Source organism: Centropristis striata, chromosome 7, assembly GCF_030273125.1.
Source record: "Centropristis striata isolate RG_2023a ecotype Rhode Island chromosome 7, C.striata_1.0, whole genome shotgun sequence".
NCBI lineage: Eukaryota > Metazoa > Chordata > Actinopteri > Perciformes > Serranidae > Centropristis > Centropristis striata.
Window position 1 is genome coordinate 1,923,786 of NC_081523.1, and position 27,953 is coordinate 1,951,738.

General features: G+C 37.3%; 1 protein-coding gene across 3 annotated transcripts in view; it reads right to left on the reverse strand.

Moving 5' to 3' along the window:
• Window positions 1-27,424, reverse strand: part of prkg2 (protein kinase cGMP-dependent 2) — a 51,660-nt gene extending 24,236 nt beyond the window's left edge. For 2 of the 3 annotated variants that reach the window (XM_059338129.1, XM_059338127.1), the window contains exons 1-5: window positions 26,942-27,424; window positions 14,432-14,598; window positions 8,653-8,766; window positions 6,102-6,207; window positions 3,719-3,782 (exon numbers count right to left, since the gene is read on the reverse strand). In XM_059338129.1, the coding sequence (XP_059194112.1) occupies window positions 3,719-3,782; window positions 6,102-6,207; window positions 8,653-8,766; window positions 14,432-14,598; window positions 26,942-27,423 (933 nt within the window). In that variant the 5' untranslated portion in view covers window position 27,424. The remainder of the gene's footprint in view (window positions 1-3,718; window positions 3,783-6,101; window positions 6,208-8,652; window positions 8,767-14,431; window positions 14,599-26,941) is intronic. The other variant, XM_059338128.1, reaches the window with a different exon arrangement.
• Window positions 27,425-27,953: the final 529 nt, after the last annotated feature.

Sequence of the window (27,953 nt, forward strand, 5' to 3'; positions counted from 1 at the left end):
TTTGTGTCTTTTTTTCTTGTCATTTTGTGTCTTTCTTTGTAATTTTGTGTCTTTTTAGGTCATTTTGTGTCTGTTGTGTCTTTTTTTGTCGTTGTTTCCTTTTTGTGTTTTTTTTTTTGGTCATTTTGTGTCTTTTTTGGTCATTTTTCTACTCATTTTGTGTCTTTTTTTATTATTTTGTGTCTTTTTTTGATCATTTTGTGTCTGCTGTGTCTTTCTTTCAGCTATTTTGTGTCTTTTTTGTCATTTTGTGTCTTTTTTGGTCATTTTGTGTCTATTGTTGTCTTTTTTTGTCATTTTGTTTCCTTTTTTGTGTTTTTTTGGGTCATTTTGTGTCTTTTTTGTCATTTTGTTTCCTTTTTTGTGTTTTTTTGGGTCATTTTGTGTCTTTTTTGTCATTTTGTGTCTTTATGTCATTTTGTGTCATTTTTCCAGTCATTTTGTGTCTTTTTTTGTCATTTTTCTAGTCATTTTGTGTCTTTTTTTGTCATTTTGTGTCATTATTCTAGTCATTTTGTGTCTTTTTTTGGTCATTTTGTGTCTTTCTCGTCATCTTGTGTCTTTTTTTGTCATTTTGTGTCTTTTTTGTCATTTTGTGTCTTTTTTGTCATTTTTGTTTCCTTTTTTCTGTTTTACGATTACAAATGATACCCAGTTGTATATAGATTCTGTCTTATCTTCACCATCATTCACTCTCATTCAGCTCCCACGTCAGTGTTGGAGGAAGCCACTTAAATGCTCAGCTGTGTGTGTTTATGTTTTATTAAAGGAGTGTGTGTGTGTGTGTGTGTGTGTGTGTGTGTGTTTGGTTCTCGTCCTATTTTTGGCGACTGTCAATCGACCGCCCGCGGCGCATATTCACCTACACCTCTCTCTGCTTCCAGGGACAGAAAAAGCTAAAACCAGAGGAAAGATGAAGATGAAACCTATTTTTAAGACCCTGCTGGTCTCCGGCTGCCCCCCCCCCCCCCCCCCCAGGCTGAAATATCCGTCATGACATGAGGACATGAATGATTGAAAAAGGAGACAGTTGTTACTTCCTGTCATCTCCAAGTTCACAGAGAAGTGATAGTTACCTTGGAAAAAAAAGAGTTTTAAAGTTTTATACAGAAATTATACAGAAATTTTATATTTTGCCACTTTGCAGGCTTTGGTCCCCATAAGGAACGCTCGTCCCAACAAGGTCGGGGTTCATACAGAAGAAGGTCCTCAGAAGGTAACAAAAACGCGTATACGGGCACACACACTGACATATTATTATTATTATTTGTATACATGCATATTTTATTTTGTGCGGGCAGTACATTTTACATTTTATTTTATTTATTTTTATCCTATTTTTAATTTATTTTATCTTATTGCATTTTACTGTTCTATTGTTTGCTACATCTCTTTGTATTGTGTTATCTATTTATTGTTTGTGCAGCACTTTGGAAACCTTGTGTTTGCTAAAATTGTGCTATATAAATAAAGTGGATTGGATTGGATATTATACAGCTAAAACAAACACACACACACACACATCAGAACAAACCGAATTCCTTTCCCTCACTGTTTGACAATTTCCCCGATGTGGGATCAATTAAGTAAAAATTTAAATAGTAAGTAAAATTTTATTTCCATTGCTTTGACTTCCATTCATTGTGGACAGACAAACCCAAACCCAAATCCTCAGAAATCATGTTTTGCCACTTTGCAGGCTTTGGTCCCCATAAGGAATGCTCGTCCCAACAAGGTCGGGGTTCATACGGAACAAGGTCCTCAGAAGGTAACCAAAACGCGTACACTGACACACACACACACACACACACACACACACCAGAACAAACCAAATTCCATTCAACCATTATTTGACAATTTTCCTGATGTGGGATCAATAAACTAATAATAATTATAAACTATAAAGTATTTTATTACCATTGCGTTGACTTCCATTCATTGTGAACCCAAACCTAACAAATACACACCTTAACCAGGACCTCAGAAATCATGTTTGCCACTTTGCAGGCCTTGGTCCCCATAAGGAATGCTCGTCCCAACAAGGCCATGGTTTATACAGAAGAAGGTCCTCAGAAGGTAACCAAAACGCACTACACAAAAAGCACTTACACACATACACACACACACACACACACACACACACCAGAACAAACCAAATTCCATTCCCCCACTATTTGACAATTTTCCTGTTGAGGGATCAATAAACTAATAATGGTATAAAAGTATATAAAGTATAGGTATTTTATTACGATTGCATTGACTTCCATTCATTGTGAACCCAAATCTAACCAATACACACCTTAACCAGGACCTCAGAAATCATGTTTTGCAACTTTGCAGGCTTTGGTCCCCACAAGGAATGCTCGTCCCAACAAGATCGGAGTTCATACAGGAAAAGGTCCTCAGAAGGTAACCAAAACGTGCACTTAAACACACACACTGACATATTATATAGGCAGAAAAGACACACACACACACACACACACACACACACACACACACACACCAGAACAAACTGAATTCCTTTCCCCCACTGTTTGACAAGAAGCTTCAATATTATCTGGCGGATTCTCAGCGAACATCTGCACCGATATCTGGTTACAGACGCCCCCCCAACGCCCCCCCACCGGCCCCCCGCTGCCCCCCCGAGGGGCAACACAATCAGCTCCGTCAGAAACGACTGAATAAGGAGATTCTCCCGTTCAGTAGAACTAGAACGGACGATTCCTGGGAACGTCCTTGAAGGTCTCATTGTGGAAAAGACGCTGAGAAAAGCTGTTTTTTTTTGACAAGCTGCACTTCGTTTTCTCCTTCAGAGTTGAAATACAATACACACACACACACACACAACCAGACACACACACACACACACACACACACACGCACACACTTAGACCCACACATACAGAGAGAGAGAGAGAGAGACACACACTCAGACACACATACACACACATTTAGACACACGTGTACACAAACACACAGACACACACTTAGACCCCCGCACACACAGAGACACACACACTCACACATACACTCAGACACACACGCACGTACACAAACACATACAAACAAACATACACACTTAAAGGCACATAGACACACACACACTTAGACACACACATACTGACAGACAGACAGACAGACAGACAGACACACACACACATTTAGACCCATACACACACAGACAGCCACACACACACACACACACACGCACACACACACACACACACATACACTCAGACACACACTGAGACAAACACATACAAACAAATATACACACTTAAAGCCACATAGACACACACATACACAAACACACACAATTAGACACACACACACACATACTTGCAGCCACACAAACACACACAATTAGACACACACACACACACTCTCCTCCACTCTTGTATGTTCTCACACCTGTCACTGGCACATCTTTAAGAAATCACTCGTCCCCCGTTAGAATAAACACTTTCTGGGGCCTTGGTCAAATAATTCTGGTAACAATATCCAGCAGGCGGCGATGACAGGAATAATACCGGCTCCGCTCATCAGAGAGGTAATTTAGAGGGAATATGCTGACATGCAGTAATGGTATATGGCCAAATGGTAATGATATTTAGACAGCAGCTATCTGCAACGCTGCCGGGCCCCCAGGAGCCGCCAGGACGTCAGATTATTGTCCGTCCAGCAGAAATACAGATATACAGACAGAATAACTTACCACCTCCAGGCAGTCCACTATTTTGCTTAGCTTGTCTTCTGGTAGATTAGCCAACAGGGAAACGCTGAGAGAAAACACAAAACACACATGATGAACATTCATTTCTGCACATATGTTACAATACAAATCACTGTGAACATGATGCCAGAGGCCTTTCATCTTCAAATATATCTCCTGTGTCACACCAAGACAATGACATAACATGATCGAAATGTGTTTGTAAAGGAAGGTTATTAATGAAGGATTTCCCAAAAAAAAATGTGCGTGCCATATTATTCAAAATCAGAAATACTTTATTGATCCCCGGAGGGAAATTCAGCATATATGTATATAAAAATAGTGTAAATAGCAAAATATATAGACTTAAGAAAACATACAAGCCAGGTGAGGTTACCGCTAGGTGAGGTTACCGCTAGGTGAGGTTACAGTGAGGTGAGGTTACCACTAGGTGAGGTTACCGCTAGGTGAGGTTACCGCTAGGTGAGGTTACCGCTAAGTGATGTTACCGCTAAGTGATGTTACCGCTAGGTGAGGTTACCGCTAGGTGAGATTACCACTAGGTGAGGTCACCGCTAGGTGAGGTTACCGCTAAGTGATGTTACCGCTAGGTGAGGTTACCGCTAGGTGAGATTACCACTAGGTGAGGTCACCGCTAGGTGAGATTACCGCTAGGTGAGGTCACCGCTAGGTGAGGTTACCGCTAAGTGATGTTACCGCTAAGTGATGTTACCGCTAGGTGAGGTTACCGCTAGGTGAGATTACCACTAGGTGAGGTTACCGCTAGGTGAGATTACCACTAGGTGAGGTTACAGTGAGGTGAGGTTACCACTAGGTGAGGTTACCACTAGGTGAGGTTACCGCTAGGTGAGGTTACCACTAGGTGAGGTTACCGCTAGGTGAGGTCACCGATAAGTGAGGTTACCGCTAAGTGATGTTACCGCTAAGTGATGTTACCGCTAGGTGAGGTTACCGCTAGGTGAGATTACCACTAGGTGAGGTCACCGCTAGGTGAGGTTACCGCTAAGTTATGTTACCGCTAAGTGATGTTACCGCTAAGTGATGTTACAGCTAAGTGATGTTACTGCTAGGTGAGATTACCACTAGGTGAGGTCACCGCTAGGTGAGGTTACCGCTAAGTGATGTTACCGCTAAATGATGTTACCGCTAGGTGAGGTTACCGCTAGGTGAGATTACCACTAGGTGGGGTCACCGCTAGGTGATGTTACCGCTAAGTGATGTTACCGCTAAGTGATGTTACCGCTAGGTGAGGTTACCGCTAAGTGATGTTACCGCTAAGTGATGTTACTGCTAGGTGAGGTTACCGCTAAGTGAGGTTACCGCTAGGTGAGGTTACCGCTAAGTGAGATTACCGCTAGCTGAGGTTACTGCTAGGTTACCACTAGGTGAGGTTACCGCTAGCTAAGGTTACAGTGAGGTGAGGTTACCACTAGGTGAGGTCACTGCTAGGTGAGGTTACTGCTAGGTTACCACTAGGTGAGGTTACCACTAGGTGAGGTCACCGCTAGGTGAGGTTACTGCTAGGTTACCACTAGGTGAGATTACCGCTAGGTGAGGTCACCGCTCTGTGAGGTCACCGCTAGGTGAGGTTACCGCTAGGTGAGGTTACTGCTAGGTGAGGTTACCGCTAGGTGAGGTTACCGTGAGGTGAGGTTACCGCTAGGTGAGGTCACCGCTAGGTGAGGTCACCGCTAGGTGAGGTCACCGCTAGGTGAGGTTACTGCTAGGTTACCACTAGGTGAGGTTACCGCTAGGCGAGGTCACCGCTAGGTGAGGTCACCGCTAGGTGAGGTCACCGCTAGTTGAGGTCACCGCTAAGTGAGGTTACCGCTAAGTGAGGTTACTGCTAGGTTACCACTAGGTGAGGTTACCGCTAGGTGAGGTTACCGTGAGGTGAGGTTACCACTAGGTGAGGTCACCACTAGGTGAGGTTACTGCTAGGTTACCACTAGGTGAGGTTACCGCTAGGTGAGGTCACTGCTAGGTGAGGTCACCGCTAAGTGAGGTTACCGCTAGGTGAGGTTACCTCAAGTGAGGTTACCACTAGATGAGGTTACCGCTAGGTGAGGTCACCGCTAGGTGAGGTTACCGCTAAGTGAGGTTACCGCTAAGTGAGGTTACCGCTAGGTGAGGTTACCACTAGGTGAGGTTACCGTTAGGTGAGGTTACCTGTGTATACTGCAGGAGGGATGTTACACATGTCCTTATTCTGGCGATATAGCCTTTATTTTTCAACTTTTCTCGTGATTTTTCTATTGAAATAAATGAATAAACGTTTAATGTAGCCCTTATTTAGTTGTTTTTGTCCCACTAATGAATTAAATGCTGACTCATCTATATTTTAACACAGTAGTTGGGGACTAACCTTCGGAGGAAGTTGCGGTACTGTTCCTGTCTGGTCTCAGCCGTCCTCCTCATGATGTTCTGAAACACTTCCCGGTCCAAAGCCCAAACCCTCACTTTGTTCACCGCTGAAACAAACCAACATCTCATCCATCAGAGAGGCTGTAACCAGTCAGAGCAGAAGACTAGTTAACCTGTAAACACTAAAGGAGCCACAGCTGTTTCCAATAGCAGAGGGCTGAAGGAAACTTTTAGACACATGATGGAATAATGATGATCTTTTCCCCCGTTTTCCTGTTTAATTGAAGCCCTGTTACATCACATAGAGAGTACACATTGTTTTATTTTGTCAGACGGACAAAAAGGAGGCGAGAACAGCTTCTTGTAATCTGTCTTCTAGTCACATCAAATCTACAGAAACTGTGAGAAAAGCTTCTGTTGTTTCTGCGAGGAGGAAGTAGACATGAAGCGGTAGCAAAGAAAGAGTTGATCCACTTCATCTGTTGTCATGTACAAGCCACTCAGAGAGACTCGTCAAGCTGTCACCGTCTTTCCACTTCACCCTGAATATTGAGGTCAGATCAGTGACCCCCCCCCCCCCCCACCCAAAGGGCCACATGTCAATTAGTTGGTTAAATACACAAACCCGGACAAAGAGCCCTCACATGGAACGCGGTATGAGCTCTTTTAAATGCAGAGGAGGTGAAAACCAATCAGAATCCAGAGCCGAGGATATCATGTAAAGCTTCTGTCAACACGCCCGATGCACCAGCTTGTTTATTTCAAGACTAAAGACTCTGCAGGTGATTCACTTAAGGAGTCCCTGCAGCTCAGATCAAGGTCAGATTACAGGAGACAGCAGGTTTTGGGGGGATACGAGAGAAAATTAGAAAATTTCCTCTGGGGAAATTGTGAAAGGGCCATGGGGGTTACTGTCGGTGTGTGTACACTATGATGAGATTCTTCAGAGATTTCAAACTATGCCCTTTATCCTCAAAATGTGTGTGTGTGTGTGTAGCAAAAATTGCATAAAGGCTACCTATCATTGATCCGACTTCACTTTGAGCATCCTGGGTTCTTCCTGAACGTCTACATATGTTGTTTTTTTTAAGAAAAATGAAAAAATAGCTTTGTTAAAGCGATCTAAAAAAACTGTTACATCTCCCTTTTTCAGAAATCTTCCTGTGTTTTTAATATGGGAACCAATGAGGCTGTTGGTGGTGTTGGTGGATCATCTGTGCATACGCCCAAACTATAACTCTGACAGCTTTACCAGAGGATTGTGAGGGAGAAGACTAATTTTCCTACGTTTCTATGTATAAATTATTTCTGTAGAGTGGAATTTGCGGCCTGGAGCGCAGTTTTCAAATTTATTTTTTGACAGTTTTTTCTCTCCCTCTACACTCTGGCGATGATGTCACACACTGTGACACGAACATTCCGTGCAATACACACCCATTATAATCTCAGAATTTCTCCAAAAACGATCATGGTCATTGAACAGGGATTGATAAAAAACTATATGACCTATCGAAACGTGGATTAATACACCGATACACAAGACTTGAAGACTTAAAGTTCAAATGGAGTCTCTAGGTGTTACAGCCTACAGCTATTGCTGTAGGGACCAGTGCTTGGTGCGATTGCCCCGTGGCCCTAATGATGTTTCAGGTTACTGGATATGATGGGAATAAAAGAGATTAGGTAATTGTTGGTTGGTATCTGTCATCTTTTGCCCTCAGCTACAGTCAAAACTATGCAGGTGGCAACTAATTAAATGACTTTGTGTCTTTTTTGGTCATTTTGTGTCTTTTTTAGTAATTTTGTGTCTTTTTTAGTCCTTTAGTCCAACATAAAATGTGATTTTGAATCTTTTTTTTACTTTCAAAACACTATGATGCTCAATAAAGAATTTTAAATGTTGCAATTGTGACCAAAGGTGTCAAATCTACCATATAAGAGGGTTCCATCCAGTTCTATCATTTGATACTAAATCTATTTGAGCTTGTCTCCAGTTTTACTTGGTATATCATCATCAAACTGAAACTGGCCTCATGGAGTTTACAGCCAGAACTTTAGAGGTAAATGTACAGTAGGGCTCCACGCTGCTTTGTTTTCTAGTCTGGATGGAGGCAACAAGTCTGGATTATTTGGAGCTTTTGGACACTTGGAGTCATTTCTAGTCATTTTGTGTCTTTTTGTGTCGTTTTTGGTAATTTTGTGTCTTTTTTAATTCATTTTGTGTCTTTTTTTAGTCATTTTGTGTCTTTTTAGGTAATTTTGTGTCTTTTTTTAGTCATTTTGTGTCTATTTGTGTGTCTTTTTTGGTAATTTTGAGTCTTTTTTAGTCCTTTAGTCCAACATAAAATGTAAATTTTAGTAGTAGGGCTCCACGCTGCTTTGTTTTCTAGTCTGGAGGTCATCAACAAGTCTGGATTTGGAGCTTTTGGACACTCCACAGGGTTAAAAGCTTTTCGAGGTCACAGATTGACTCCCTGCAGCCGTCAGTCCGAAGAGTGTCTTTCAGCCTGATGGATGGAGATATTTACTGTTTGCATGTTAGAAATCTTTACCTCGTACTGACGCCGTCCGTGTGCAGTTGTAGAGAATGGCCAACTCCCCAAATGTGGTCCACACGGTTATCGACGTGAGCAGCTTGTTCTGTTGAAACACATCCAGCTTCCCATCTGTAAATATGAAACAAGGACAATCAATAGTGTTGTCAAAGCCACATTAAGGACACAGAGGACAGACAGACACGTGCTGAACCAGAACCACATGACACATCACAACACTAAACTCTTCTTTTAGCATTTCAGCAGCTGAAAACCTGTAAACAATCAGCAGCATAATATCTGTTACAGAGAATTATGTTCACGCAGGTTTTATTTCCTGTCTTTTACAATTTTTAGAGCTTCTTTACAACATTAATCCTTGGATATACCACCAATAATAACAGCAAAAATTCCTCTTGGGGCTATCTCTGCTTAAATATATGCCATTAGATAGGGCTGCAAGATTATGGCCAAAATGATAATCACAATTATTTTGATCAATAGTGTAATCACGATTATTAATCATGGATATTCGTTATTCTAAGTGAACACCTCCTGCAGCAGCAGCACATACACACTGTACTGCTACAGAGCTAACTGTTAGCCTGTTAGCACATAAACACTGTACTGCTACAGAGCTAGCTGTTAGCCTGTTAGCACATACACACTGTACTGCTACAGAGCTAACTGTCAGCTTGTTAGCACATACACACTGTACTGCTACAGAGCTAACTGTTAGCCTGTTAGCACATACACACTGTACTGCTACAGAGCTAACTGTTAGCATGTTAGCACATACACACTGTACTGCTACAGACCTAACTCTTAGCCTGTTAGCATATACACAGTATACTGCTACAGAGCTAACTGTTAGCCTGTTAGCAATTTGCAGACTAAACGCGAAGGAGTTAACATCCCCTCCGGCTCTGCGACTGGGAGAGACTGCTGCAGGAGGACAGTGCCACTTCAATTCGTTCTTACTCTTTTTAACGAGCCTCTGGCCCCCCGCGGCTCGTTAAGGAGAGCCTCCGGCCCCCGCGGCTCGTTAAGAAGAGTAAGAACGAGTCTCCAAAAGTCTCCAATAACTCCAGAAAAAGTCTCTGGATTTGTCGGCAGTCATTTTAAAAAAAAAATTGTCTCTAAGGGGGTCTGAAAAGTCGCTAAATTTAGCAACAAAGTAGCTAAGTTGCCAACACTGCTTCACCGGCTTTTACAAATGGCGCGTGTTGTTGTGGCGTCCAGTACTACGTCACTTCCTGCTTAGCGTTCTAAGCGTTCAACACATATTTAAAGCCTCTTGTTCCGTCCGTGACTGTGACTCTAATGTCTGAGTGATTATTTCTTTAGTGATTAATTTGTTTTCATACCTGCTGGGTTCAGTATTTGTGATACAACATGTTATATTGTTGCTTTCCAGAGTAAAATCACAGCCAAGATTCAGTTTAATTTAAAACAATACGTAATGTATGACTTTTTATGATAATATTTGGTCATATCTGATTGACTCAGGGTTATATTTTTGACAGTTGCTCTGCTGCTGCGTGATAAATCTCTAACACCAGACAGCAGAACAGATACAGTACAGGGACATTGTGTCTGTGAATGGATCATTCCTCTCTGGAACGCCACCAATCATTGTTGGGAGCCATGTGGTCAACAACAACTCTTGGCTGCATCGTCACTTTGAGTTGCCAGTGAAGTTTGGGACTCATAAGTTTAAGTTCATTTATTTATTAACCCTCTGAACTCCAACAAGCAGCTTCTGGGCATTTTGTGCACTTTTCACTCACTATGGCCTTGTATTTCAATGAAATATATAAAATCTCTATAAATCTATAAGTCCTGCAGCTCTATAGAATGACCGAAATCATTAAAAAAAAGCTAATGCTAAATTATATTTAAAAATTGGAATTTATATATAAACATTAACATATTAAACATATTGAAGTGTCACAAATGTTGTGACAAACACAAAAAAGCCAAAAAAAGATGTAAGATGACCAAAAGACACACACAAAATTGCGAAATAGGACACAAAATGACCAAAAATACATAAAAAATTACCAGAAAAAGACAAAACACACAAAATGCCCAAAAAAAGATGTAAAAGGAACAAAAAAAGATGTAAAATGACCAAAAAACACACAAAATGGCCAAATAGGACACTAAATGACCAAAAATAGATATAAACAGACCAGAAGAGACACAAAAGACACACAAAATGGCCCAAAAAGGTGTAAAATGAACAAAAAACAGACACACAAAACACTAAATGGCCAAAAAAAATGTAAAATGAACAAAAAAAGATGTAAAACGACCAAAAAACACACAAAATGGCCAAAAAAATATGTAGAATGAATAAAAAACACACACAAAATGACGAAAAATACATATAAAATGACCAAAAATACATATAAAATGACCATCACAAAAAAGATGTAAAATGGACAAAAAAAGATGTAAAATGCCCAAAAAACACACTAAAAACCAATCAGAGGGATTTATACACCTGCTGCCAGGAATACTTTTCACTGGCCAATAATAATTATAATCTGTATTTCTCAAAGAATAACATTTGGCTGGTTCACCTTTTAAACTGGCACAATGCTTTTCAATAGATGCATTAAATGAGTGAAACCAACAGAAACTAACTTGTCTTTGGTTTGATTGGCTGGAGCTCAGCGAGCCTGTTCAGTAGCCAGAGAGGCCAAAGTTTGACAACATGCAAAAGACAGAAATAGTCCTGAAACCATGTGAGAAACGCCGGCGTGGCAGGTGACTCGCTTCCTGCTGCCAGAGCTGCAGTCAGCACTATTCCAACACAATAATTGGTCACTTAAAATGCAGTTAAATGTAAAATGATACGCAGCCGAGACTGAATTCTCAGGTTGATTCACAATTTTCTCTCTTTTCTCTGATGGATTTTTGGGAAGAAGAATCTTTGTTTGGAGAATATGTGTTATTAACAGCAGATGTATTCTGCAAAAAGTGTTCAACAAGATCACACGCTGCTGTTTAAAAGGAAAATATGCAACAAAAACGTCTTCAACAGCTTGGATAAACCAAATGACCAAATAAGATGTAAAATAACCAAAAACACACAAAATGGCCAAAAAGACACAAGAGGACCAAAAAAGATGTAAAATGCCCAAAAAACACACACAAAAAAGACACAAAATGGCAAAAAAAGATGTAAAATTACCAAAAAAAGACACAAAATGGCAAAAAAAAAGGACACAATATGACCAAAAAAGATGTAAAATTACCAAAAAAAGACACAAAATGGCAAAAAAGGACACAATATGAGCAATAAAGATGTAAAATTACCAAAAAAAGACACAAAATGGCAAAAAAGGACACAATATGAGCAATAAAGATGTAAAATTACCAAAAAAAAGATGTAAAATTACCAAAAAAAGACACAAAATGGCAAAAAAGGATACACTATATGACCAAAAAAGATGTAAAATTACCAAAAAAAGACACAAAATGGCAAAAAAGGACACAATATGACCAAAAAAGATGTAAAATTACCAAAAAAAGACACAAAATGGCAAAAAAGGACACAAAATGGCAAAAAAGGACACAATATGACCAAAAAAGATGTAAAATTACCAAAAAAAAGACACAAAATGGCAAAAAAAAGATGTAAAATGACCGAAAAACACACACAAAAAAGACACAAAATGGCAATAAAGACATACAATTACAGAATTACCAAAAGAGACACAAAAAAGACACAAAATGACCTAAAACAGTTTGCTCCACATATTGATGAACTGTCATGTTTCTGACGTCTCCTGTCCTCTCCTCTCTGCTCTGTGTAAACAGCCTCTCCTGACTGAATTCTCAGGTTGATTCATAATTTTCTCTGATGGATTTTTGGGAAGAAGAATCTTTGTTTGGAGAATATGTGTTATTAACAGCAGATGTATCAAGATTACACGCTGCTGTTTAAAAGGAAAATATGCAACAAAAACGTCTATTTTAAGACAAACTAAATATACAATTGGTACAGTAGTTTCAGCTGTTTATATAATATTCTATAGATCTGGATTTCCTTTACATTAGGTCATAGATGTTAATCCTCGTCCCATCACTGTAATCTTCTTTCTCATCAGCCTGATCAGATAAAACCATTTATGAGATAAAGCCAGCCTCCACATGAAGCTGTGAACGTGGCCTGGACCTGACGTTTGTGTTTGTACATTTTCCAGCAACACATTGAAATAAATTCTCCGTCTGATTGAAGCGGAGAGACGCTGTAACGCCGGAGAACAGCTTGTTCTACTGCTGATAACAGGTAGCAGTCTGAATTTACTGCAGAATGATTGTGGAGTCGAAAGGTTTGTGTCTCTGCATGATTTCACACAGTGAACAAGCCAATATGAGGAACCAATTTCTCTTCATTAGAAACACTTGGGCAGGGCTCCCTTGAAAAAGAGGTTCTTAATCTCAATGGGATATTCCCTGGTTAAATAAAGGTTAAAAAAACAAAAAAAACAAAACAAGACTGACTACGTTTACATGCATAAAATATTCAGATTTTAGCAATATTCCATCATACCATGTATTCCATCTCAGCTGTTTACATGGTAAATACTCCACTAATATTCCTGTTTACATGCATGCAAAACTGACTTTTTTCCAGTTTTCCAGCAGTGGAAAACTTTTTAAACCATGTAAACACATCCTCCATTTTTCATTCCTTCAACCACCTTGTTGTAATATTTGAGCAAAATGTGACCGGCTAATGTGTGACCTGCTAATGTATGACCTGCTAATGTGACCTGCTAATGTATGACCTGCTAATGTGACCTGCTAATGTGTGACCTGCTAATGTGACCTGCTAATGTGACCAGCTAATGTGACCTGCTAATGTGACCTGCTAATGTGACCGGCTAATGTGTGACCTGCTAATGTATGACCTGCTAATGTGACTGGCTAATGAGAATGGATAATGTGACCGGCTAATGTGACCTGCTAATGAGACTGGATAATGTGACCGGCTAATGTGACCTGCTAATGTGACCGGCTAATGCGATCGGCTAATGATACCAGATAATGTGACCTGCTAATGTGACCGGCTAATGTGACCTGCTAATGTGACCGGCTAATGCGATCGGCTGACGATACCAGATAATGTGACCTGCTAATGTGACCGGCTAATGTGTGACCTGCTAATGTGACCGGCTAATGTGTGACCTGCTAATGTGACCGGCTAATGTGACCTGCTAATGTGACCTGCTAATGTGACCGGCTAATGTGACCTGCTAATGTGACCGGCTAATGTGTGACCAGCTAATGTGACCGGCTAATGTGACCTGCTAATGTGACCGGCTAATGTGACCTGCTAATGTGACCGGCTTTCATAGTAAATAGTTATAGTCAGAATTAGGCAATAATTCATTTTGTCATGTAAACGTACTGACTACATCTTGTATTTGGACACTGAGTCTGTTATAAAATAATAAACCCACCATATTAAACCATATTAAAAAGCACCAATAAACATGTTGTTGGGTTGAACGCTCCCCTGACTTCCTCATTGAACATGTCACATGCTGCTGCTGCTTCTGATTGGTCCTTACAAGTCATGTGATGTGTGTGACATGACAGCTACAGCATGCAGCGGACAGGAAGAGTTCATAGTGAACCTCCAGACCTCCAGACCTGTAGACCTGGAGACCTGTAGACCTCCAGACCTCCAGACCTGTAGACCTCCAGACCTGTAGACCTCCAGACCTGTAGACCTGTAGACCTGTAGACCTGTAGGTAGATGATGAAGTGGACGTACCTGCCAGGACGAAGAGGTGGTTCCCCGGTTCCCCCTGCTTGATGACGTACTCTCCCTGCTGGTAGGTTCTCTCGTACATACACTCCACCATGTCTTTGACCTGCTGCAGCTCCAGCCTCTTCAGGTACTGGTTCTTGTTCAGGGAGTCCGTCAGCAGCTTCTTCACGCTGTCAGAGAACACAGGAACAGTTAGAGAAGAGAGAGGAACAGTTAGAGGAACAGTTAGAGGAACCGTTAGAGGAGAGATGAACAGAGGAACAGAGAAAGATATCTGGGTGGTTTCAAACCTCAAGTAACCAAGTACAGGTTCATCTCAGAAAATTAGAATATCGTGAAGAAGTTGAATATGTGAGTCCACAGTTGGTATTTTGTGTCTCTTTTGGTAAATGTATGTCTCTTTTTGGTCATTTTGTGTCTTTTTTTGGTCATTTTTGGATCTATTTTTGGTCATTTTGTGTATTTTCTTTGTTATGTTGTGTCTCTTATGGTAATTTTATGTCTTTTTTGTTCATTTTTGTATCTTTTGGGTCATTTTTGCATCTATTTTTGGTCATTTTGTGTCTTTTTGATCATTTTATGTATTTTCTTTATGTTGTGTCTCTTTTGGTCATTTTATGTCTCTTTTTGGTCATTTTTGCATCTATTTTTGGTCATTTTGTGTCTTTTTTGGTCATTTTACATCTATTTTTGGTCATTTAGTTTCCCTTTTGGTCATTTTGTGATTTTTACTGTGAAGTTCTGGCAACCACAGCTACTGGTATTTTACCGTAAATTAAACAGATTATTTTTTACAGTGTACTATAACTTGGTGCTTTTGATACCTGAGTATGTCTTTCTTGCAGTACTTGTTCATGTTTAATGCAGGTAAAACTTTGTGTTCAGTAAAGGCCTTTAGTGTGTCCCTGCAGCTCTGTGGTGCTCCAGGACGCCCACGTCCTCATTACTCACCACGTCTTTGAGTCTGCGTGATAAATATTTTGTCTCCTGTGAAAAGATGACTATTTGCATCCTCTTGGGTTCCTTCTGACTATGAATCAAGTAAAACATGCGAAAACATAAAATCCTGGTGAGCTGTCAGAGTTCACCGTGGTGCATTTTAACAGCTGCAGAAGAAGAAGACATCACTTCCTCCGGGAGTTGTAAAGGCAGAAAGGTTAAGAGGCACAACTATAGATCATGGCAGCAGCAGATGGGTGGTCTGTTTATCCACCTTATCGGCTCACATAAATTATCACTTTGGGCTCCGTAAAAACCAGAGCACATCCTTTATTTTTCAGCCCACTTCCTCTCGTTCTCCTCCCAGAGTCTGCTGCAGCCTGTTACACTGTCATTCACACAGAACACTGGTCACACAGAAAAAAGGTCTAAAAACCAGATAAAACAGTAAATCTGAGGGAAATGATCTTGCTGCATGGACAGATAATTTACCTTGACAAGATTTATTTAATTAAGATTGTTAGATCTAGAAATAAGCATACATTATATGGTGGTCATTTTCTGTCTTTTTTTGGGTCATTTTTGCATCTATTTTTGGTCATTTTCTGTCTTTTTTTGGTCATTTAGTTTGCTTTGGTAATATACAAGTAAGTAAGTAAGTATACAAGTGTACAAGTATATAAGTAAGTAAGTATACAAGTATACAAGTCAATAAGTAAGTAAGTAAATAAGTAAGTAAACAAGTAAGTAAGTATACAAGTGTACAATCATATAAGTAAGTATACAAGTCAATAAGTAAGTAAGTAAATAAGTAAGTAAGTATACAAGTATACAAGTATATAAGTAAGTAAGTATACAAGTGTACAAGTCAATAAGTAAGTAAGTATACAAGTGTACAAGTCAATAAGTAAGTAAGTAAGTAAGTAAGTATACAAGTCAAGAAGTAAGTGAGGGAAATGATCTTGCTGCATGGACAGATAATTTACCTTGACAAGATTTCTTAAATTAAGATTATTACATTTTAGATGTAAGCATACATTATATAGTGGTCATTTTCTGTCATTTTTTTTTTTTTGTTGTCATTTTTACATCTATTTTTGGTCGTTTAGTTTGCTTTTTGGTTCATATACAAGTAAGTAAGTAAGTATACAAGTAAGTAAGTATACAAGTGTACAAGTATATAAGTAAGTAAGTATACAAGTCAATAAGTAAGTAAACAAGTAAGTAAGTATACAAGTGTACAATTATATAAGTAAGTATACAAGTCAATAAGTAAGTAAGTAAGTATACAAGTCAATAAGTAAGTAAGTAAGTATACAAGTATATAAGTAAGTATACAAGTCAATAAGTAAGTAAGTAAGTTTACAAGTAAGTAAGTATACAAGTGTACAAGTCAATAAGTAAGTAAGTAAATAAGTAAGTAAACAAGTAAGTAAGTATACAAGTGTACAAGTCAATAAGTAAGTAAGTAAATAAGTAAGTAAGTATACAAGTGTACAGTTATATAAGTAAGTATACATGTCAATAAGTAAGTAAGTAAACAAGTAAGTAAGTATACAAGTGTACAATTATATAAGTAAGTATACAAGTCAATAAGTAAGTAAGTAAACAAGTAAGTAAGTATACAAGTGTACAAGTATATAAGTAAGTATACAAGTCAATAAGTAAGTAAGTAAGTATACAAGTAAGTAAGTATACAAGTATATAAGTAAGTATACAAGTCAATCAGTCAATAAGTAAGTATACAAGTAAGTGTACAAGTATATAAGTAAGTAAGTAAGTATACAAGTCAAGAAGTAAGTGAGTAAAATGATCTTGTTGCATGGACAGATAATTTACCTTGACAAGATTTCTTAAATTAAGATTATTAAATGTAGAAATAAGCATGTTGAACGTTTAAAATAATAAATTAACTCTTAAAACCAGATCAATTAAAGCTGCCAACAGTGATGAACTGGCCTGAGCAGAGTGACCTGATGATTATTAGTTTCTTAACAAGATAAAAAAAAAAAAAAGCTTGTTTTAAGAGTTAATTTCTTATTTTAAGTGTTCAACATGCTTATTTCTAGATTTAATAATCTCAATTTAAGAAATCTTGTCAAGGTAAATTTGCAGCAAAATAATTTCCCTCAGATTTACTGTTTTTTCTGGTTTTTAGACCTTTTTTTGCAGAGAAGACTTCCAAAGGGCCGGCCTGCTCCACACTGCCTCATTTACATTAGTTTTGGTTCTATAAAACATGCTGCTCTTATTAGTGCCACATGTTTTAAACATGAGGATCAGTCGGAGGGAAGGAGAGTAAGATTTATTCTCTGCAGAGAAACAAATCCATGTTCAACAACATGCAGAACAAATTGGACTTTCATGTTGAAACGAGACACGTGAAATAGCCTTTTTGTGGTTTCTGAGCTGGTTTTATGCACAAGAAAGGATCTGAAGTCAGGGGAGGAGATGGGATTATAGAACTGGGGGACGAAATGAACTGTAGTGTAAACAACAACCAACATATTTACATAAATAAATGGAAGTTTGAACATGAAATTCCCAGTGCAGCCAAACTAATTAACTGACTTGAAGCTGATTCAATGAAGGACCCAAAAACATCTCTCCTCCTTTATTACCCTCAACATTCTGCTGGGGGATTTACTGTCTGTCCAGTCTGTCAAACATTTAGAGCCAGGGGTCTCAAACTGAAATTACCTGGGGGCCACTGGAGGCAGGATCAAAATGACCAAAAAAAAGAATTAAAAAAGACACAAAATGATCCAAAAAGACACAAAATTACAAAAAAAGACACAAAAAGACCAAAAAAAGACACAAAATTACTTTAAAAAAAGACACAAAATGATCCAAAGAGACACAAAATTACTAAAAAAAAGACACAAAATTACAAAAAAAGACACAAAAGTACCAAAGAAAAGACACAAAATGATCCAAAAAGACATAAAATTACAAAAAAAGACACAAAAAGACCAAAAAAAGACACTAAAAGACCAAAAAAGACACAAAAAGACCAAAAAAGACACAAAATTACAAAAAAAAGAATTACAAAAGACACAAAATGATCAAAAAAGACACAAAATGATCCAAAAAGACACAAAATTACAAAAAAAGACACAAAAAGACCAAAAAAAGACACAAAATTTCTAAAAAAAGACACAAAATTACAAAAAAAGACACAAAAGTACCAAAAAAAGACACAAAATGATCCAAAAAGACACAAAATGATCCAAAAAGACATAAAATTACAAAAAAAGACACAAAAATACCAAAAAAAGACACAAAATTACTAAAAAAAGACACAAAATTACAAAAAAAGACACAAAAGTACCAAAAAAAGACACTAAATTACTGAAACAGACACAAAATTACACAAAAAGACACAAAAAGACCAAAAAAAGACACTAAATTACTAAAAAAAGACACAAAATTACAAAAAAAGACACAAAAGTACCAAAAAAAAGACGCTAAATTACTAAAAAAGACACAAAATTCATAAAAAAAATTAAAAAAAAGACACAAAATTACCAAAAAAAGTAATTAAAGGGACCTTCCACACACAACACAGGTAAAGTGCCATTCATATAAAACTCACATTAAACTTTCATATCAAGGTGGGGGCCACAAAATGTGGTTGTTTGAGAGGACACATGTAAAGATCTGTGAGGTGGATTAAGGATTCTCTCTAAGCTAACAGAAGCTGCTGTAGAGTAGAGAGGAGTGGCAGCATGTGTGACTCAAGTGTTAAAGACATTTAACACTTGAGTCACACATGCTGCCCACTCCTCCTCTACTCTACAGCAGCTTCTGTTAGCTTAGAGAGAATCCTTAATCCACCTCACAGATCTTTAATGTGTCTTCAAACAACCACATTTTGTGGCCCCCACCTTGATATGAAAGTTTAATGTGAGTTTTATATGAATGGCACTTTACTGTGTTGTGTGTGGAAGGTCCCTTTAATTACTTTTTTTGGTCATTTTGTGTCTTTTTTAAAATAATTCTGTCTTTTTTGGTAATTTTGGGTTTTTTTTAAATAATTGTGTGCCTTTTTTAGTAAGTTTGTGTCTTTTTGGGTCATTTTGTGTCTTTTTGAAAATAATTTTGTGTCTTTTTAGTAATTTTGTATTTTTTTGGTAATTCTGTGTCTTTTTTTGGTTCATTTTGTGTCTTTTTGTAATAATTTTGTGTCTTTTTAAAATAATTTTGTGTCTTTTTTAGTAATTTTGTGTCTTTTTTTAATAATTTTGTGTCTTTTTAAAATAATTTTGTGTCTTTTTTAGTAAATTGGTGTCTTTTTTAAATAATTTGGTGTCTTTTTAAAATAATTTTGTGTCTTTTTTAGTAATTCTGTGTCTTCTTTTGGTCATTTTGTGTCTTATTTAAATAATTTTGTGTCTTTTTTAGTAATTTTGTATCTTTTTTGGTAATTCTGTGTCTTTTTAAAATAATTTTGCGTCTTTTTAGTAATTTTGTATCTTTTTTAGTAATTCTGTGTCTTTTTTGGGTAATTTTGTGTCTTTTTTAAAATAATTTTGTGTCTTTTTTTGGGTCATTTTGTGTCTTTTTGGGTCATTTTGTGTCTTTTTTAAATAATTTTGTGTCTTTTTAGTAATTTTGTATCTTTTTTTGGTAATTCTGTGTCTTTTTTAAATACTTTTGTGTGTTTTTAGTAATTTTGTATCTTTTTAAAATAATTTTGTGTCTTTTTGGGTCATTTTGTGTCTTTTTTGGTAATTCTGTGTCTTTTTTGGTAATTTTGTGTCTTTTTAAAATAATTTTGTGTCTTTTTTTGTAATTCTGTCCTTTTAAACATAATTTTGTGTCTTTTTTAAATAATTTTGTATCTTTTTTTGTAATTCTGTCTTTTAAAAAATAATTTTGTGTCTTTTTTAAATAATTTTGCGTCCTTTTTAGTAATTCTGTGTCTTTTTTAGTAATTCTGTGTCTTCTTTTAGTCATCTTGACCCTGCCTCCAGCGGCCCCCAGGTAATCTGAGTGTGAGACCCCTGGTCTAGCTGATCCTCTGAAGCCTCTCCGTCCCCATGAGGCAGCATTTTGAGATCAACTTACTTCCTTAATGTGATCTACTTCCTGTCGGGGGGCGGGACTTACTGTAACACAGACGCTCAGGATAAATCAATGAAGGACCAGCTGATTGTTTCCATGGGACGAGGACGGGCTGAGCTGCTTGTTCTTGGAAGGAAACGATGATTTATACCTGCTGCAGCTGACATCATCTGTTATTAAACCATAAAAACAGGGGGGAAAGTACCATTGTGGCTTTTTTTGCCAGTAAATATGGTTTTAATATGTTTTTCTTAAACTGAAAAAGACATATTTTGTTTCACAAGAGTAGCAAACAAGGCCAAAAGTACGTGGACACCTAATAATTCACCTGCACATGATTTTTAAACATAAAACCACGGGCATTAATGTGCAGCTGTAACAGTTTCCACCTGATTTTTGGAGCCCGGCTGCAGGGATTTGGTCCCGTTTAGCCACAAAAGCCTGAGTAGGTCCAGCTGAGAGTCCTGAGTCCAGATCCAGGTCCTCTTGAGGCCTGAGGTCAGGCCTCTGGGCAGACCGGGACACTTCTTTCACACCAGACCTTTTATTTCTTTGCACAGGGGCATTATCATGATGAAACTAGGGCTGCAGAATTCTGGGAATTAACAGGAATTTATGGGAATAAACGGGAACAAATTAAAGGTTCCTTTAAGTGCCTTTAACCCTTTGATGCACAACATGGGTCTAAAGTGACCCGATATGTATTTTTATGTTTTATATCTTCGCAATAAATTATTTTTCATCATTCAGTATTCCAGGTTTTCCTCAATTAGTTTGTTTTTGATCATCATACATCCTAATTTTTATGTTTTCCTTTATTCATTCTTTAACAAAATCCCTTTTTGTGTCACTACTCTTCTAATGCACAACATGGGTCAAAAATGACCCATATCCATTTTTTTAGCTAAGTAGCTTGCTAAGCTAACTACTTAGCTAACTTCTTGGCTAAGTAGCTTGCTAAGCTAACTACTTAGCTAACTTCTTGGCTAAGTATTTAGCTAAGCAGCTTGCTAAGCTAACTACTTAGCTAACTTCTTGGCTAAGTAGCTTGCTAAGCTAACTACTTAGTAATTTTGGTGTCTTTTTTTGGTAATTTTGTGTCTTTTTTGTAATTTTGTGTCTTTTTAAAATATTTTTGTGTTTTTTTAGTAATTTTGTGTCTTTTTGGTAATTTTTTTTCTTTTTTTGGTCATTTTGTGTTGCTAAGCTAACTACTTAGCTAACTTCTTGGCTGAGTAGCTTGCTAAGCTAACTACTTAGCTAACTTCTTGGCTAAGTAGCTTGCTAAGCTAACTAATTAGTAATTTTGGTGTCTTTTTTTGGTAATTTTGTGTCTTTTTTGTAATTTTCTGTCTTTTTAAAATATTTTTGTGTTTTTTTTAGTAATTTTGTGTCTTTTTTGTAATTTTTTGGTCATTTTGTGTTGCTAAGCTAACTACTTAGCTAACTTCTTGGCTAAGTAGCTTGCTAAGCTAACTGCTTAGCTTACTTCTTGGCTAAGTAGCTTGCTAAGCTAACTACTTAGCTTACTTCTTGGCTAAGTAGTTAGCTATGTAATAATACAAAAACGTTTTTTCTTCATAAAGTATGAGAGGCAAAATGGAAATAATGATCTGTTGTTCTCAAAAACAAGATATTTAAAGAATACTTGGAATATTCTATCTTAAAATAAGTTGATGTCAAAAGATAGAGCACAGAAACACACAGCAGCATTAAATAAGATGAAGGGAATGAATGAGAGTCATTTTTGACCCATGTTGTGCATTAGAAGGGGTCAATATGTTGAACATCAAAGGGTTAACAGGGAACTTAAATATAGTTGGGAAAATATATTTTTTGAGCATAATCTTGACTAAAACAACCACATTTAACCCTTTGATGCACAACATATTTAACCCCTTTTAATGTACAACATGGTCAAAAATTACCTAATTCATTTATTCCCTTAAATGAGTTATTTAATGCTGCTGTGTGTTTCTGTGCTCTATCTTTTGATATCAACTTATTTTATGATTGAATATTCCAAATATTCTTTAAATATCTTGTTTTTGATAACAACAGATCATTATTTCTATTTTACTTCTCATACTTTATGAAGAAAAAGAGTTTTTCTTTTATTACATAGCTAACTACTTGGCTAAGTAGCTTGCTAAGCTAACTACTAAGCCAATAAGTTAGCTAAGTAGTTAGCTGAACAAGCTACTAAGCTAAATACTTAGCCAAGAAGTTAGCTAAGTACACTGTAAAAAATAATCTGTTTAATTTACGGTAAAATACCGGCAGCTGTGGTTGCCAGAACTTCACCGTAAAAATTACAGTGAATGGGTTTTCTATTCCAAATTTAAATGTAAATATCAGCAAAAACTGTCATTTAGACTGAATAATCCTGTTATTTTTAGGGTTATTGTGTCATTCATTCACACATCATGGTATTTGTCCATAAATTGGCATGAAAATGTTATATTTTTACAGCAAAACTGTGTGTTTCTTCCAGTTTATGACAGTAAAAGTAAAAGTTTTGTGCTATTCTTTGATTTACAGTAATTAAAAGTGTCTAATACGGTGATATACATTTTTTTCATTTTACGGCCTATTTCTGATGTATTTGACAGTGTTTTACTGTTACTTCTACAAACATTTTTTACAGTGTAGTTAGCTTAACAAGCTACTAAACTAACTACTCAGCCAAGAAGTTAGCTTAGTAGTTAGCTTAACAAGCTACTAAGCTAACTACTCAGCCAAGAAGTTAGCTAAGTAGTTAGCTGAACAAGCTACTAAGCTAACTACTCAGCCAAGAAGTTAGCTAAGTAGTTAGCTTAACAAGCTACTAAGCTAAATACTTAGCCAAGGAGTTAGCTTGGAAGTTAGCTTAGTAAGCTACTTAGCCAAGCACTTAGCCAAGAAGTTAGCTAAGTAGTTAGCTTAACAAGCTACTAAGCCAAACACTTAGCCAAGAAGTTAGCTAAGTAGTTATCTTAACAAGCTACTAAGCTAAATACTTAGCCAAGAAGTTAGCTAAGTAGTTAGCTTAACAAGCTACTAAGCTAAATACTTAGCCAAGAAGTTAGCTAAGTAGTTAGCTTAACAAGCTACTAAGCTAACTACTCAGCCAAGAAGTTAGCTAAGTAGTTAGCTTAACAAGCTACTAAGCTAACTACTCAGCCAAGAAGTAAGCTAAATTGTTATATTGTAACTTGTGTAATATTAGCGACTGGCTTTTAAAGTTGTAACAAATCAAATCTAGCTTGTCAGGTTCATGTTTGAATCTCAGATGATACAGAAATGGACAGACATCTCCCTTTAGGAGACTTTAGGATTTCCCTCTACACTGCAAAAAAAGAAAAGTTGGGTGAACTCAAAATTTCAAAGCAACAAACTTCGATAAAATTTCAAGTTGGACAGTTAAACTAAATATTTTAAGTTTTGTTTTTGAGTTTGCTCAACTCTGAATTATGATTTTGGTCAACTCAACACGATTGTAACGCCGCTATGAAATGTCAGCTAATGTTGCGACCACAATGTTGAGTTAGCATTGATACGCTAATGGCTACTCTTGCAGCTGTAACAAGCAGCGCCGCTAGCATCAGTTAGCCGCTAGCATCAGTTAGCCGCTAGCTTTCGCTAATGACCGAATTTCACCGCTTTCCTGCATTTCCCAACAAAGAAATAAGAGTTATCAGAACTATTGTCCCTTGTTGTGAACCCCAACTTAAAGATATAAGTAACAACAACTCACCAACTTGTTTTTGAGCAGACAACTGGCTTCCTTTGTTGTGCTAACTTACATTATTGCCCTAAATGTCAATAATTTATATTTCCAAGTTTTACCAACTTAAATCACTGTTTTAGGCCAAAAAATACAAGTTGGCTTTTTTGCAGTGTATAGAAACTAAAGACTTCAAACCATAAAGAAAGCAGTTCTCTACATACTTCTGTCCATGCATGTGACATTTTTGAGCCAGTTAACTATATTTATCTGGTATAAATGGCTCATGAATCTTATAGAAATTGTTTGTTTCTGTATCTTCTCTTGGCTTGAACACAGAGCAGCAGCTGATAAATCTTGTTGTTTCTTACAACTAATTTCTTCCACGTCATCGTACTAAACCTTCTGCCACCTTCGTCTCGTCTCCCTCCCACTGCTGCTGCTTCCAGATTTAACTCTCCTCCAGCAGCAGAACGAGCTGGAGGGAGTCTCCAACCTTTAGCTGCTGTCTGTCTCATCTCATCCAGGGCGGTGATAGCTTCAGATCTTTTCATTAGTTTGTTGTGTGTGTCCCTTAATCTTCCCCACGCCCGTCCAGTCTGTGAAACACTTACATTTCAGTCCTGATTTTTCAGTCATTTTGTGTCTTTGTGTCTTTTTTTAGTAATTTAGTTCTTGTTTTTTAGTAATTTTGTTTCTTTTTTTGGTCATTTTGTGTCTTTCTTTGGTCATTTTGATACTGCCTATAACTATAACTATAATAACTTTGCTCTCATCTTCCTATTTCCTGGTTGTGTTTTGTGTGTTTTGAACGTGTTTTATCAGTCTTTTGTCTTTTTTGTCTTTTAAGTATTTTAGTTGTTGTTTTAGTAATTGTGTGTCTTTTTTTGGTAATTTTGTGTCTTTTTTAAGTCATTTTGTGTCTTTTTTTGGTCATTTTGTGTCTTTTTTAAGTAATTTAGTTTTGTTTTTTTAGTAATTTTGTGTCTTTTTTTGGTCATTTTGTGTCTTTTTTTTGTAATTTTGTGTCATTTTTTGGTCATTTTGTGTCTTTTCTAAGTAATTTTGTGTCTTTTTTAAGCAATTTATTAGTTTTTTTAGTAATTTTGTATCTTTTTCTGGTCATTTTGTGTCTTTTTCTGGTCATCTTGTCTTTTTTAAAAGAAATTTAGTTGTTTTGTTGTAATTTTGTGTCTTTTCCTGGTCATTTTGATACTGCCTATAGGGTTAACTATAATAACATTGCTCTCATCTTCCTCTTTCTTTCCTGGTTGTGTTTTGTGTGTGTGTTTTGAACCTTTGAACCTGTTTTTCCAGTAATTTTGTGCCTTTTTTTGGTCATTTTGTGTCTTTTTTGGTAATTTTGTGAGTAATTTAGTTGTTTTTTAAGTAATTTAGTTGGGTTTTTTTTAGTAATTTTGTGTATTTTTTGGTCATTTTGTATATTTTTGGTCATCTTGTGTCTTTTTTTTAAGTAATTTAGTTGTTTTTTTGTAATTTAGTGTCTTTTTTTAGTAATTTTGTGTCTGTTTTGCTCATTTTGTGTCTTTTTTTGCTCATTTTACCTCTAGTGTTAACTCTAATAACTTTGCTCTCATCTTCCTCTTCCCTGTTTGTGTTTATTTGTCTGTTTTAACCCTTCCCGACCACGCCCGTCTCACCTGGCGTCCTTGGAGACGCGGGCCTTCTCGAAGGAGAACTTGGGCAGGCTGCTGGAGTCGTAGGTCCTGGAGGTGGGCTCTGCAGAGACCCCGGCCTTGGCCCCTTTCCTTCTGTTGAGGGTCTCCTTGATGCGGACGCTGAGGTTGGGGCTGCTCTTGGCTCCGGCGGCCCTGACGGAGGGCTGCCTGGAGGCCAGGGGCCCCAGGGCCCCGCCCTGGTCATTTTGTGTCTTTTTTAAGTAATTTAGTTTTGGTTTTTTTAGTAATTTTGTGTCTTTTTTTTGTAATTGTTTGTCTTTTTTGGGGGTCATTTTGTGTCTTTTTTGGTCATCTTGTCTTTTTTTAAACAATTTATTTGTTTTTTTTAGTAATTTTGTATCTTTTTCTGGTCATTTTGTGTCTTTTTTAAGTAATTTAGTTTTGTTTGTTTTTTTAGTAATTTTGTGTCTTTTTTTGGTCATTTTGTGTCTTTTTTTTTAGTAATTTTGTGTCTTTTTTAAGTCATTTAGTTTTGTTTTTTTTTTGTAATTTTGTGTGTTTTTTTTGGTCATTTTGTGTCTTTTTTTTAGTAATTTTGTGTGTTTTTTTCGTAATTTTGTGTCTTTTTTGGTCATTTTGTGTCTTTTTTTAAGTAATTTAGTTGGGTTTTTTTTGTGTTTTTTTTGTTTTTTTTTAGTAATTTTGTGTCTTTTTTTGGTCATTTTGTGTCTTTTTTTTTGTAATTTTGTGTCTTTTTTTGGTAATTTTGTGTCTTTTTTTTAGTAATTTTGTGTCTTTTTTGGTCATTTTGTGTCTTTTTTTAAGTCATTTTGTCTTTTTTTTTTGTCTTTTTTTGTCTTTTTGGGGTCATTTTGTCTTTTTTAAGTAATTTAGTTGGGGTTTTTTTGTAATTTTTTGTCTTTTTTTAAACTAATTTAGTTGTTTTTTTAGAAATTTGTGTCTTTTTTTGACATTTTGTGTCTTTTTTTTGTCATTTTGTGTCTTTTTTTGCTCATTTTGTGTCTTTTCTTTGTCATTTTGTGTCTTTTTGCTCATTTTGCCTATAGTATTAACTCTAATATCTTTGCTCTCATCTTCCTCTTTCTCTCCTGTTTGTGTATTTCTGTCTGTTTTAACCCTTCCCGACCACGCCCGTCTCACCTGGCGTCCTTGGACACGCGGGCCTTCTCGAAGGAGAACTTGGGCAGGCTGCTGGAGTCGTAGGTCCTGGATGTGGGCTCAGCAGAGACCCCGGCCTTGGCCCCTTTCCTTCTGTTCAGGGTCTCCTTGATGCGGACGCTGAGGTTGGGGCTGCTCTTGGCTCCGGCGGTGGCCCTGACGGAGGGCTGCCTGGAGGCCAGGGGCCCCGGGGCCCCGCCCTGGCTCTTCATCACGTCCTGCAGCTTGTTGAGCTGGATGCACTTGTTGTGCAGCTCCTGGCTGAGCTCGGCCAGCGCTCGCGTCTGATTGGCCAGCTGCTCCTGCAGGGCCTTGATCTGCTGCTGCCGGGCCCCCAGCTCCTCGTCCCGCCTCCGGCCCTCGCGCTCCAGCTCGTCCACTCGGGCCCTCAGGGACTCCAGGGACGAGTTCTTCAGGCCGTCGGTGTGTTTGTAGCGCTTCGATTTCATCGAGCCGTTCCCCATGACGTCCCCTGGACGGACAAAGACAGATTTAGAGTCGATATCTGCTGCAGGGATTAAAAGACGTCTTAACCCAGAACGTGAAACAGAAACAGAAATTTATTCTATTAAATCGTGTACAGTGAAACGAACTTCCACTGGAGGCAGTATCAAAATGACCATAAAAGGAAACAAAATGACCAAAAAAGACACAAAATTACAAAAAAAGACACAAAATGACTGAAAAAACACTGAATTACTAAAAAAAGACACCAAAATAGCAAAAATACGCAGAATTACTAAAAAAGAAACAAAATTATTTTTAAAAAAGACACAAAATGACCAACCAAATACACAAAATTACTAAAAAAGACACAAAATGACAGAAAAAGACACAAAATGACCAAAAAAGACACAAAATTACAAAAAAGGACACAAAATTACTAAAAAAGACACAAAATTATTTTAAAAAAGACCAAAAATGACCAAAAAAAGACACAAAATTACCAAAAAAGACACAAAATTACCAAAAAAAGTAATTAAAGGGACCTTCC